Here is a 13,746-nt window from a genome sequence, read left to right on the forward strand (position 1 = left end):
ATATATATAAAATATACATTCTATTTAATTTACAGTATATTCACACACACACACAGACACACATATATACACTTGAGTGTACATCATAATAATTATAGCTTTAAATCTGAAACAAACAAATATATGCTTCCCAGAAGCATTTCAGAGCTCGAATGTCCTAGACATTGTAGAAACAATAATACAATAATATTATTAAAGATAATTATTATAACATACAGTTTTAGAAACATGAAGGTAAATAAAATAGTCATAAATGTCAATGATATTGGCAGGATAATTAATTTCCCAATGAAGAATTATGCTCAGCACCTATAAGATGTCCTCTTTTAAAATTGTGCAATTTCAGAGGAGCCATAAGTTATTATCAGAGCATTTTGCATTCAGACAAACAAACAATAAACTGTGCTTTCGTTCTGGAGCCCCGTCTCTACTTTTTGTGGCTGTTAGCAATGACTCAAAGGCTCAATGTTGATCTCAAGGCTGAGCAGACACAAGCAGCAAAGAATTTCAGATTTTGGTCTCTGGGCCGTCTGTGATTAGTGGCTGAAAGGAGTTGCGGATTCGGGCAGCTTCTGCAGCACAAAGGTGGCCAAAGGCTTTGTTGTACCAGTCTGGAGTCCGTCCCCTGAAATCAAATCACTATATTCAATATACTATAGCATACATCACAAAATATTTAGAAATGCAGCTCAAACCATAAGAGAACAACTTTTCTTTATAGCACTTTCTAAAAGAATCTTGTGTAAAAGCTCATTGTAGGACTTACTTCATGTCCACTCTGCAGATGTGAGTTAGTCTGGACTTTCCTGAGCCACAGGGCTCTAATAGGTAGTTAGACTCCAGGACTATAGCCCTTATCCCTCCTAAAGGAGGACAGTCTTCGTGCTCTATAGACACAGAAACCAGGGAGCAAGCACCTTTGGGCAAGTCTGTCCTCCATGACCTTGAATGCACAGAAAGAGACTGATTATGGTATCTAAAGAAATACAATTTGAGCTATTCCCAAAATAAGAGATCATATGGTGCGCTGAGTTTTCTTAAGCACTCACCTAAGAACTACAAAGTCCCTGCTGGGATGAGGGGGCATGCGACTCAGGACATACTGAAACACTTCTGTTTGCCTGTCCAGTGTCTCGCACACTTTCCACTGAAGGAGGTCCATATCCCACAGGTGGCGCTCTCGCAGCACCCGGTTCAACACCACAGATGGCGGCGCTTCCACCTCGACAGACACTTTCCAACGTCTCAAAGGGTTGCCATCTCCCACCTGGATCACACACATAAGACACAAAAAGGATTGTTTTCATGTACCACTATCTTTGAAATAAAGATAGTGGTTTAAGTTTAGGTTAGAAAACTAACCTTCTTATAATAGAGCTCTGTGTTATCAGAGCTGCTGCACGACACCCAGTATTTGGATTTTTCCCGGGCCTCTTTGAGCAGGTTCTGAAGTCTCCCCTCCAAAAGTGTTTGGTATGTTCCATCCTCATCTTCCGACTGCTTGCACAGCTCGTCAATTGTTGGTGCATGCAAATCAGCCTCCACGTAGGAATTACGCGACTGAGTAACCATCTCATGAGGGATCTAATGGGTGCATAAAAGCATAAGGTAAGGCTCACAGCAAATAAAAACAAGACTAGATACTGCATCCAGGCTTTAAATTCTTACTGCATAATAAACACAGGTTCTCGTACCTCAAAGAGGCGGTTGCACTCTATGATCATGTGAGCGAGGCCCTGTGCCGCTGCTAAATTCTCATTCAGATCCTTCTGGTCTGGTCTGCCAGTAGCATACTTCTTATGCATGGCCCTGGAGATTATATGAGGAGAGAAAACCTATTAGGCCAGCAGGGACTTCAGGTCAACATCCCCACAAGAAACAGTATATAAACCCTTCTTCCGCTCTGCAGGAAACCGCTTTGATCTCTTTAGCAACAATTTCAACTTGCTAAATTAGAGAGCTTTGCTTTGTTTGTACACAGCATGATCTCATAAAACATTAAGCTTTAACTGGGGTAAAACTGGCCCAGAAAGAGAGTTATCTACTGCACCCCTGAGGGATGAGTAAAATCTGTAACCCACTTTATAGCGATCTTTATGGAGCTGTGGGGAAGATAATCATGCAGGAGTTAATGTATGCATGTCTTCATCATTATTTTTGTAAACACAGAATGGCAGGTAATGTTACCCAAAACCACAGACACCAAGTTAAGTGTAACACAAGAAAAAAAGAAAACAATACCTTGGTGATAGATTGTCCTTCTTCATTTTGTTGAGATGGAAGAGGGACGGAGCCAGGCACACAGCAATATTCATAGGTGTCATCTGGTTCTCCGCCACAGAGGAAGTGACATCACTAAGGAAACAGAGCAGCGTCTGCAGTACCTCTCGATTTTCATCAGACATCAACATGATGGCGGCCTGGACAGCTTGCAATCTTTGGTCCTTTGGTACATCTGCACAGGTGAATAGAAGGATTAGAACACAACATTTGTGCTTTGCAGAGGTAGTGATAACAGATAAAAATGCAGTCTTTACTTACACTGGTAAATATGGAGGAAGGTCTCTCCCAGCTTGCTGGTGAGTAGGGGCTCAGGTAAATCCCTGAAGAATTGCTTCACCATATCAGCCACATCATAGGCAGACTGATCCTCATAATTTACATTTTCTGGAGAACTTTCATTCATCTGCCTCAGAGCTTGGATTCGAGACTTCACGCCTGATTTACGAAAAAGACCCACCTGGAAGCAAAACAGTTATATCACATAAACTTCATATATGAAAATGAAAGGCATGTGCAGTGTGAGAGTATCGTATACTGTCACTGACCTGGTCAAGGCACTGACTCCTCAAGTACCGCAGGGCCTGCTGCAGGCCGAGGGGCAAGGGCTGTCCTGAACGCTGCACATGCACAATGAGAGGAACTCCAAACACATTCTTATCCTTATAATCTGGTACCTTCATTCTCTTCATAAATTTTGGCACAGACCTAGGAGAGACATTAGCACATGTTTTAAAAAATTCTCTTTAGACTAAAGAAAGATGATGGCAATGAAGGACGCCAATACAGTATATCAGGATTTGGACAAATACATACATAAATAATACTGATGACTGAGAGTGATTATCAGTTCAAAGAACTGTAATAAAATCCAAATTGAAAATAGGAATCAAACATAAGTAGTTGGGAGAATACGTTAGACTTACCAAGTCCAGCCATGTTTATTGGTCAGGGAATACTTCTCCATGATTGCAGTCAAACGCAACAGTGAAAACTTTTGTAACAAACTCAGCTGGCCTGCTGATTGGTTTGTGATCTGCAGGGATGCTCTTGAGTGACTTAGACGATTAGATATCTGAAAGCTGGGCCATCTTAACCTAATGCCAAAAGAGATTAAAAAAGCAAAGAAAATAGAGTAAACTTTTATTCATCTTAACATACTCTTACTGCTTAGTTCCATCAGTTCAGTCTTACCTATTAGGTCTTGTGAGTGATGCACCTACACCGGAGTCCCTCCTTTCCCTGAGCCTTGTAGATTCTGTCTCTGTAAGTGATACTTTGTCTCTGTCTCCATCACTAGGCACGATCTGGCTTTCCGTGACAGAATTTCCCTCAAAGTCCAATGTAATCTGACTAGAGGACTGAAGCCCTGCTGTATCATCCTTCCCGTCATCGATCTGTACTATCCCCTCGCCTCCAGGTAACACATTTTTTGACCAGTGGTCCACTATCTGTTGTAGACCATTGACATGCAGTAAGATATCATCCAGGTGTGGAAACAGATCCTCTTTCTCCAGGTCTATCAGGTCTCCAGTGCTGGCATACAGATGCGAGCCAGGAACATTATCGTACACACTGATGCGGCTACCTCTGGAAGAGGACTGGGTGGCAGGCCGTGTTTCCTTTCTGCATGAAATTAAAGGGGAGTCCAGGTGCATGCTGCCAGTGTGCCAGTTAATTGAGGCGCCACCAGTTGGGGACAGGCTCTCTATGGACAATGCTTTGGGGAAGGTTCCTGGCTTGTGGTCTTTGGGAATGTGGACCACGAGGTTTTCATAAGAGCAAAATTCATTTCTACGATTTTGTTCTGCAACTTTATTCATTTGGGATCCTGAGAAGATGTCCATGTCCTCCAAATACATGCCGCTGCGTTTATGGTCAACACGGTGAGGCTTACGCTCTTTTAGGCTGGGTGTGCTGACAGTGCTGCCACCAGAATGGCTGCTACCCTCACTACTGGAGTGGGATGGCAGAATTTTATTGCATGGTGGTTCCAGAGCTCCACCATCTCCATTTATTATGTCTTCACACCTCAATTTCTTCAGGGCCTGGGCCTTCTGCTGCAGCACAGGAGAGCTGATTACCAGCGTCTTATGGCCTTTTCCCAGAGTACCTCGGGAGCTCAGTGTATCCATACGCTTTAGTAACTCCTTGGCACGAGAGTGGGTTGTTTTGCTGTGCTTGTCAGATGGTGAATTGAAGTGAGCAAATTCTTTGGGGATGTGAGGCATTGTGAGAGAAGTTGAGTCTGGCATTGCTGCAGTGTCTGAGCAGGTGCGGTTAGAACAGTCAGAGTCCTCTGTGCTGAGGCCCCGATGACCGCTGCCTCCGCTGCTCTCGCTGTGCAAAGAAGAGACCTCTGGCTCACTGAGGTCTGTCAGAACACTCTCGCTGCTGGTGGTAGTTCTCAGAGGCACACCATCTCTGGAGAGCTCACCCTCTCTGTGATTTCCCAGCAGACTGTCAATGTCCTGTAACCTGGACCAACGCCGGCTGCTCCACTCAAAGGTCCATTTGTCACTAATAGCAAACAGATCGTCTTCATCAGAGTCTTCACTCTGGCAAAAGAAAGATTATTTTACACTAATTATTCTGGCAGATATAACTGCAACTGCTGCTATTTAGGTCTCATGAAAGTTACTGCAGTAGTAAATAACTATCCACTGAAATAAGAATAACAATCAAAAAGACCATGGATGCAGAAACACTCCACAAAGGATAATTTGCATATTTTACCTCTTTGTAGTGTGTGTGAGAAAAATTTTTCACTGGAAGCTAAAACGTGTGTACTAACACACAAAATCTATAGCACAAAGGATAGCTACAGGCAATAAAAGGAAAATGTGTTTGCAAAGGACTAATACCATTATGCAACCAGCCAAGAAAAGGCTACATTCCAGTGCGCGAACAAATAAGAAGTAATAACTGTGAATGTAATAATAGTTGTATATAAAGATAAAGTTAGGTTCTATTTGTGCTGAAGCATGTATTAACATTTCTTTTCAACATCTTAAAAATTACTGATAACTACTGTGGTATTAAACTCAAAGATTTTTTTTCTATTAAGAGCTACAAACCAAGAATAACAGCTCAAAGCAGTCCAGACTATGTGGAGAGTTGCACACAAAAGGCTATTGTTGTGGCAAAAATAAATATATTACCAATTGAGTCATAAAGTGTTTTAAAAATATATCTCTTCAAGGAGGATGCTGTTTTTTCCCCAAATCCAAAATGCATTTAATGTTATATTATACTTGTCACAACTGTAAAAGTAAAAAGACTTTAACACTTACTTTCTTCTTTGGAAGATTCACGTCAAGTTTCATAGAGGCACACTTATTTAAAGTGTGGAGTCGCCTGAAAGAAAAACAGCCTTAGGATGAAAAGCTGTTCCAAGCAAACAAAAGAAAGCAGCAGTAGTAATCAACACCAGATGAGCAGACTAGAAAAAGATCCACTTCTGTTTGTTGTTTAAGTGTTAATCTGATCAGTGTCTGTTTGGATGCACAGCCAGACCCAGTGGGAAACTGAATTTATCCATATAATAGTACCCTAAACCTAATGAACACCGGTAATTGTCAGTTGCTCTGTTCTCTAAGTGATAGTGGCTTGAAGGGCTGCCTGTAGCAGTCTGACAAACGTGAACTTTAGTTCAACTTTGCCTAATCAAATTCATTCAAAATTTTCCCCTGTACGTGCTAACATATAGGTCTTAAATGTGATCTTCAACTTGGCATGGTGATTTAGAAAGACTGTCCTTAACATGAAGCATAGACAATATAGCTGTAGGTTTTGCATTTATCATAATCTATTTATAAATACTGATGTACATTTCCTTAACGTAGTTTTATAAAAAGAAACAGTGAATGCTTTCAGTATCTCTAATAAACATCACGAACTAAGGCTTTGAGCGTATCCTTAGTGATTACAGTTTATAGGAGTCTGTGGGTGTGCCAACTGGAATTTACAGTACACTGTACAACGGCACTAAGAGCTGAAAATGAACCAACCGCTGCAGATGGAAAAAATGACGACATAAGAAAACACACTCCCGCTAAACTGAGTGTTGGCTTTAGACAAAGAAACAAATGTGCGGTAAGATAATTACAAGCTTTAACAGCTCCACATACTGCTAACAGGCTTTTTTTAAACCGACTGACAGTATTGTTCTGTGTCAGTAAAAGGCCTCTAACCATTCTCCAGTGTTACAGAAGGGGTTAGTTAAACAAGACGTTCCCATGATTGTTACTGTAGATAGTGGAGCACTGAAGAGGGGGATCTCTAAGCTGGGGGCCCTTTATTCCGCAGGCCAGAAGAGCTTTGAATGTGGTTACTATAAAAAGGAGGCTGCTTAGTGAAGGATCAGAGAGCAACTCACACACATAAAATAACTATCTGCTTCAGTTCAATCACAAGATGAAGGCCGCTGTTTATTTTTGCACACATGCCTGTGGTGGCAAAACTGATAATAAAGCCATCCTAATGTTACCATAGAGATGGAGGAACGTCGTGGACAACAATCACGTTAGAGGTGGAACTGTTTCCAATTGTGTTGTATTTATCTCGTGGCTAGTTTGGAATTCAGATGAGTTGCTTTAGGGTTGTTTAGAGTCACAGCATATTGAGCTGTGCAAGGCACCCCTCACGTTCCTTCTGCTTTCCTCTTGGGATGGTTGCTATAGTTACATTGGTAGCCTGAGTGCTGTTTGCATCTTGGCTCGAAAAAGTATATGCGTTGTCTCACCCTACAAGAACGTTATTATAACCACCAGTTGTTGGCTTAGTGTACGTTTTTAGTCACTCTCTGGCAAACTAGGAAATCATATACAGTATTTATGCATAGTTGGGTTAGATGAACAGCAGAAGAGTCTCATCAGTGCTCTTGCAAGTGAAGGATTTAATAAAGCTGCAAGAGGCATAAAATGTGGAAAAGGCCAAAAAAATTTAAAAACAGCCGTATCCTCTTGCAGTGCTAAAAATAGGTCAATGATCCGATCTGACTTCAAAAGAGTCAATCACACTATTAGACAACCATATCCTTCCACCTGATGTTGTTCTAATTTATGCTAGCCAAAGTCTCCAATCCCAGGCTAAGTGTTCTAAAGCCTGGAAACTCTCTTATCTCTCAGATTACTTACAAACAACAAGAAGGACATCAGGTTAATATACAAGTATTTTATCCAGTGTGGCCAAAGAGCATGTTGCTTACACCAACTTTAAACCAAAATTTTCTTTTTGTCCATTTGGGGACCACCATATCTGTGCAACCTGGTGAAGGTCTGTAAGCAGTGATTTAATAAATGAAATAATAAACACAACTCCAAGTGGGGAAAAAACTTCATAGTAAGCTACTTTCAGCTGATCGCTGCCACATAGGGGTCCCCACAGTGGGTAGCTTCATGTTTGATTTGGCAGAGTTTTAAGCTGAATGCCCTTCCTGACACGATCCCAAAGGGGATAACCAACGAGTTTATGTAATAATAGTTGTATAAATACAGGATTTGTGTCTGCAGCTTTTAGCTTTTTAAACTTTTTTCACATCATTCCATGGAAGTTGTGCTTCCATGCCAAACTTCACAGGGCCTCTAACATAGCTCCACTTCAGTGTTTGCAACTTTATTTCAAAGATTAGCTATAAATATCTGACATGACATTACCTGCACAGAGGTTCCACAAGATCTTTGTCCAAAAAATCATGATCTCTTTTCACAGGAGTAATGTCAATGGGAAACTGCGAATCTGGAATAAAAAGAATAAAAGTTGGAGAAAGAAGCAGTGTTCAAATTCCTCCCTGACATTTTAGCAGTGTTCTTGGATATGATGAATGGATAGAGAGATGGGGAAAACACATTCTTTCCAGAACTACATTGAAAGCTGGGAGACCACTAAACTTGTTTTGTATGTGATGCTAATGAGCAGAGACAGAATTTGTTCAAATAACAGCGTTCAGACTTGTGAGCATTACGTCTTGCCCTGGGTATGGGCTTCCTCTTACATAACTTAAGAGGATGAATCTAACATTCCACTGCATTCATGTCAAGTTGTCGAATTCTTATAAAAAGCAGAGGTTGCTCGGTCTGATTTTAAAGTTGGGCGAATATTCTGTTAAACTGTATTCTGGACTTAAAAAAATGGCAAAAGCTTCAAGCACTGGGATAATTTCTAATACACAATCCCAATATCATACTAAAATTATGTTAACTTATTATTCACTCAAACAGCAATGTCTGCATTCATTGCCAAAGTCCACATACTATCTACAAACTGTCAGAAAACAAATATATTGCACCACAGCACATCAGAAGTCTGGCCACAGCGCAGAGATCTGAGGGAGTATAGCTACCTTAAGCTCTGATAAAACCCAGTTCGTCCCATGACTTTAGTCTTTAAGCACAGAAGACATGTTTATGTAGTAATCGTAGCTTGGAAAAGATTAGACTTTAAAAGCAGCTGAATTTTCCACTTGTGTTGCTGTGTCTAGGGATCTGACTGCGGTTCAAGCTCCAAGGCTTCCTGAGAATAGTGGTGTAAATGAGGCGCACTATGCAGCTCATGAATACATGGTTTTGTGTACAGTGTTGGGGGCAGACCAGATAACACTGTGTACCATTATTCACTCATCAGCTTGCAAGTCCATGTTCAATCAAAAACACTGTTCTATTTAGGAACAGATCTAAAATTTAAAAAAGCCATTTTTAGTTCCTTACAGAAGCCTTTTATTGCTGTTCTACTTTGTTAACCCTTTTCCCTTCAATGTCAACATTTCGACCCTTTGGTTATGTGTGAATGTGTGGAGGAGTTTTTTTGTTTTTTTACCTTCAAAGAGCTGAGCATACTGGGGAAATCCTGCTGCCCGCAGCCAATCACACGCCTCTTTCGCCTCAATTTCTGAAATACAAGAAATTTTATTGTTTGAGATAAAAAGTGAAATATAGTCACATTACATGAGTTAGTTTTCATTTTGACAAAGAAACTGGGCTTTCAAGTGAAACCAAAACCAAGCCTGCGCTTTTTTCCAACACGCACAACAGACTTAAGATTGGACAGACAGCAGATCTGGGTAAATCCAGAGATACTATTATGTATAAAACAAACAGTGACAAAATGTAAATAGGGTAAAAGGATCCTTATCAGCACTATGTCTCTTTAATAGAGTCCGAGCAAAGCAAACAAGTAGAGTTTGTGATAATTGATCCCTCCAGTCATGATCATAAACTGGTCCCGGTGACCTGCAGAGTGAGACGTCTGCAGAGCCGCTGATGACAAGGAGAGGAAACAGACCATTGGCGCCTTTCCATTAATGCTAATAGAGCTGGGTGACATTTACCGCCTACACAAGACATGCTGTCTGACACACCAGTGCTACAGTAAATAGGTTGCGTTACATTAGGAGAGGAAATGTAAAACTGTAGTCAATAAACATCAGAATTTATAAGAATGTGTTAGGAGAAATAATGCAGGATTATTATAGCTTTTTTATGTTAAAAAAAGGCCTACTTGTCCTCATTGAAGAAGATTATTTGCTGTTTATTGCAGTTTCCTATAAAAACATTTTTCTTAAGGTTTTTAAACTTCTGGTTGTTCTGAAAAATGCTTTTTGTTTTACTGTTTGTCTCACGATAATTAACAAACTGATCCAAAGACTAATTTATAACAAAAATTCTTAAAGTTAAAAAAAAAAACACATAACCAAACAATGCCTTACATCATGGTGAGTCACTCCACAGGTACATTTTAAGCATTAGAAACCTAACTGACTCTGTGGTAAATTATTTTACATAAAACATTTTATATCTACCTAAATCTATTTATTAAACAGCTCTTACCAGTTTCAGGGTGGGTTTTTTGTTGTTATTGTTAAAAAACCTTTCCACAATTTGAAGAAGAATACAGACAGTAAATATTAATTCCAGAATAATCGTGCATAAACTGCGCCAGCGGCTGACAAACAATTCTCCCATTACATCTGAAGTCTTATTTCCAAGCCCTATCTGAGCCTGACAAAATACGACTGAAACATAAAACACCATCATTCATCACACTATACTTCATAATTACAGCAGTTGTATTGTTTAAATGAATATACAGCTATCGGACGTTTTTCCAGATATAATCCTGAACTCACCTGTGCTGCTTTACTTGTTTTCCATCCAGAAATCTATAAAAAGTGACTTTGGTCATGCAACTGAATAAATATTAACAGTTCCCTCTGTCCTTGGATGATAGAAAAGGTCTGCTGTTTACCCCCTTAACCAGCAGTTAAGTCAACATGTGTAGGCGTCCAGGAGCCACTCTGCTCTGTTCCCACCTGTATCAGCAGGAGCTAAAGGTTTTCTAAACAGCTAGCCTTCCCTCTTAGGGGGATAATATCAGGCCTGTATTATTCAACTGTAGCTCATAGTGAGAGCGCTGCCAGATCCTCTTGTGTCCCACAGCCACAGGTTGGACCACTGGGAGCAAGTAACATGAGCTGGGAATTCCTCTCTGTTTGGCATTCTGTAACACGATACTGAGACATTCTGTCCTCTCATCCTCTCTCTAAGGAAATCTCTTGTGGATAAAAGGCTGGATGGGCATGATGCCAAAAATGAGAACTTGTGTTTTCCCTCCACAACCCACATCTTTAAAACTGTGTACAGTATAAAATTACAGTTTCACAAAGAGATGAAACCCAGTTTGGCTGTGACACAATGGCTCTGAATGTTAAAAGCTGTGCACAACTCAAGCATCTGTGGCAACCGAGGGCGTCCTTCCTTTACCATTCTCTTTGTGCAACATTACCAAAAATATATTTTTTAAAAACCCAGCTGTTATGTAATTCATTGCATGGATATGACGTGACAAAATGCCCAAAGAAAACCTAGTTTAGATACAGAATTAGGTGGGTAGTCCCACAGTCTCATCCCAAACTTTTGATAAATATTGATTGGCAACAACATGAGCAAAAACTTTTCGGGTTTTTATTTTGTTTTGTCCTGAGCCTTTATAATCTTCTTCCTTTCATACTCTTTTGTAAAACAATCTAAAATAAAAAGAACAAATTCATTCATTCATTAGTCTAATAAGTAATTATCGTCAGTGAAGCATCCGTCTTAATATGCCTACTCTCCAAAACACTTCAAACTACCACTGTAGTTTCCTGCCAGTAACAAATTATTATGTACTCACGGGATGTTTTCATCATGCAGCCAGAGTGGTTCATATATCCATCAAATCTTAAGAGTGTCTCTCAGCATGTCAGAGCATCTTCATTCCCACACTGAGCCACATTCCTGCTCTCTCTCCCTGTCTGAACACAGCTTCCAGTTGGAACTCAGATCCACAGCTCCTTCTTTCCCTTTCTCTTTCCGTCTACCCCCAACTACCATGTGCCTGTCCCAACACTAAATCTCTCCTTCAACCCACCCCTTTCTGTGGCAGACTTGTGAACATTCACCCCCGTCTTCTTCCCCTTCAGCTCCTACTGCCCGACCCTCCTATCCAGCTCTGCCCACGACAACTCTTTTATACCCCACTCAGCAGATTTTTTGGCAAACATCTAAGCTATAACCAACAGAGGAGATTGCCTCCGAATCCTTGGACTCTCTTGTATTTCAATAATTAAAAATTAAGAATTTCCTACAATTTCCTAAAAGATGTTTCTCTACTCTCACTCAGTTTTCTGTCCAGATTACACGAGGTCAGCTTTTACAGTTTTTTTCTCGAAACTTCATCCAAGAAGTGTTAAAAGTGATGTGGGAAAAGTTTAACTTAAACAAGCAAAAGGGAAGAACGTTTTTTACAGACTCCAGATGTTGTTACAGCGGGTCAATGAAATGGAAAAAACGTAGGCAGCTGAACTCTGGGAAAACCATGACATAAACTGTCAGCAATCAGCAGCAGTGAATCATGCTGAGCCCCTCGGCTCACAAGACTCTGCGCTAACATCATCCTAACAGTAATATATGGTAAATGGCCTGCATTTGTATAGCGCTTTTCTAGTCCATAGGACCCCAAAGCGCTTTACACTACATTCAGTCATTCACCCATTCACACACACATTCACACACACATTCACACACTGGCGATAGCAAGCTACATTGTAGCCACAGCTGCCCTGGGGCGCACTGACAGAGGCGAGGCTCTGTCAATATATGTCAATCTGTTTCAACTCTATGTCTGAAACAAAACAAATACACTCAAAGTCGTCTGATATGGTGAGAGTGTAGTTTCAAGTAAATAAATGCATAAAGAACACGATTTTTTAAAAATAAAATCTTTAAATAAAATATAGTTTGACACAAACACACGTTTAAAAAAAGCAAAAAGTCAACTCAATTTACCTTAGAGTTCAATGTAAATCTTTTAAAGTGAAAGAATCAAATAAGCAAATGTTTTTATAAATCAAATCCAGAAGGACACTGGGGCCGGATTGGCTGTACAATACATCAATAGCCTAATTTTACATTATACTGATTAAATCCCCATAATTATGATTTATGAGGAAAACCTATTGGTTTAATATGCGGATAAAGCCACTTTAAAATGATCAGGGTTTTCCATGGCTCTGCGATTACGTAAGGATATCATATCCATCCATAATTTCCTATCATGTGAGTAGAATTCCAGATGTACTCCGCTTGCCCTCTGCCTGCCTCGCTGTGACACTTTTGCCATTTCCTCTCCTGGTCTAATGGGGCCAGGACTGGGTATAAAGCTTCAAGCACAGACAGAATGGCAGAGTCCCTCCACTTTAGTTACCTCAATAAATCATTTAACAGCAAAGACACTAAGAGCATGGCAGAACTTTAAAACGCTCAAACAAACGGTTTAATTTACTATCTGTGTATGCCCACACAAATGTGCCTCCTCCATACTTCGGTGCCACAAAATGAATCAGCCAGATGACTCAGACTGTAACTGAGTACTGAGACTGTCTATAGGAACACCTGGAGAATGATAAACAGAACCAGCAATATGGAAAAAAAAGATTCCACTAGGTGTCGTCATCCTGGGAAGCCTAGAGGTGAGGCCTCTCTTCTCCTTTATGATGCTAATTGCATACAGACACCCACTCACTGTGAGGAGTCAGCTAAGGCTAGACAGACAGCCAGGGGAAACACACTGCCCTTCTCCTAGTCTGCAACAAAACCGCAACATCTGATGTTTCATGCTGAAAATAGCCTTACATTCCTTCTGTCTCACAGCTTATAATTGTGTACAGGGGAGCAAACAGGAAGCGCAAAAGAAGAGAACAGAAGAGTTCAAGGAAATGCTTGCAATTCACAAGGTGGATTAATAGTGTGCTGCCCCATGCAATTCACCTAATGCCGTGGGAATAAAGCCTTCCTATTTCAAAAGAAGGTCTTAATTAACAAAGCTCTACATGTCCCTCAGACTCCAATATCCTCAGCACAATATGCCACAGCGAAACAGGAGTGCCACTGCTTAACATCACAACTGCCTTTCAGTTTATAACATTCACAT

At 40.5% G+C, this 13,746-nt stretch overlaps 1 protein-coding gene across 4 annotated transcripts in view; it reads right to left on the reverse strand.

Annotated features, from left to right (window-relative positions):
* Positions 1-47: 47 nt before the first annotated feature.
* The window catches only part of stard13b (StAR related lipid transfer domain containing 13b), a 73,622-nt gene continuing 59,923 nt past the window's right edge, over positions 48-13,746 (reverse strand). For 3 of the 4 annotated variants that reach the window (XM_013911570.1, XM_005736025.1, XM_005736024.1), the window contains 13 exons: positions 9,097-9,168; positions 7,938-8,019; positions 5,574-5,637; positions 3,475-4,838; positions 3,207-3,377; positions 2,829-2,988; positions 2,542-2,740; positions 2,242-2,455; positions 1,695-1,809; positions 1,363-1,584; positions 1,050-1,267; positions 767-943; positions 48-625 (listed from right to left, as the gene is read on the reverse strand). In XM_013911570.1, the coding sequence (XP_013767024.1) occupies positions 508-625; positions 767-943; positions 1,050-1,267; positions 1,363-1,584; positions 1,695-1,809; positions 2,242-2,455; positions 2,542-2,740; positions 2,829-2,988; positions 3,207-3,377; positions 3,475-4,838; positions 5,574-5,637; positions 7,938-8,019; positions 9,097-9,168 (3,176 nt within the window). In that variant the 3' untranslated portion in view covers positions 48-507. Of the gene's footprint in view, positions 626-766; positions 944-1,049; positions 1,268-1,362; positions 1,585-1,694; positions 1,810-2,241; positions 2,456-2,541; positions 2,741-2,828; positions 2,989-3,206; positions 3,378-3,474; positions 4,839-5,573; positions 5,638-7,937; positions 8,020-9,096; positions 9,169-11,448; positions 11,681-13,746 lie in introns of those variants that run through there. The other variant, XM_005736026.1, reaches the window with a different exon arrangement.

The sequence above is a fragment of the Pundamilia nyererei genome, unplaced genomic scaffold (genome assembly GCF_000239375.1).
Source record: "Pundamilia nyererei isolate P.nyererei 1_Seehausen unplaced genomic scaffold, PunNye1.0 scaffold00066, whole genome shotgun sequence".
Taxonomy (NCBI): Eukaryota; Metazoa; Chordata; class Actinopteri; order Cichliformes; family Cichlidae; genus Pundamilia; species Pundamilia nyererei.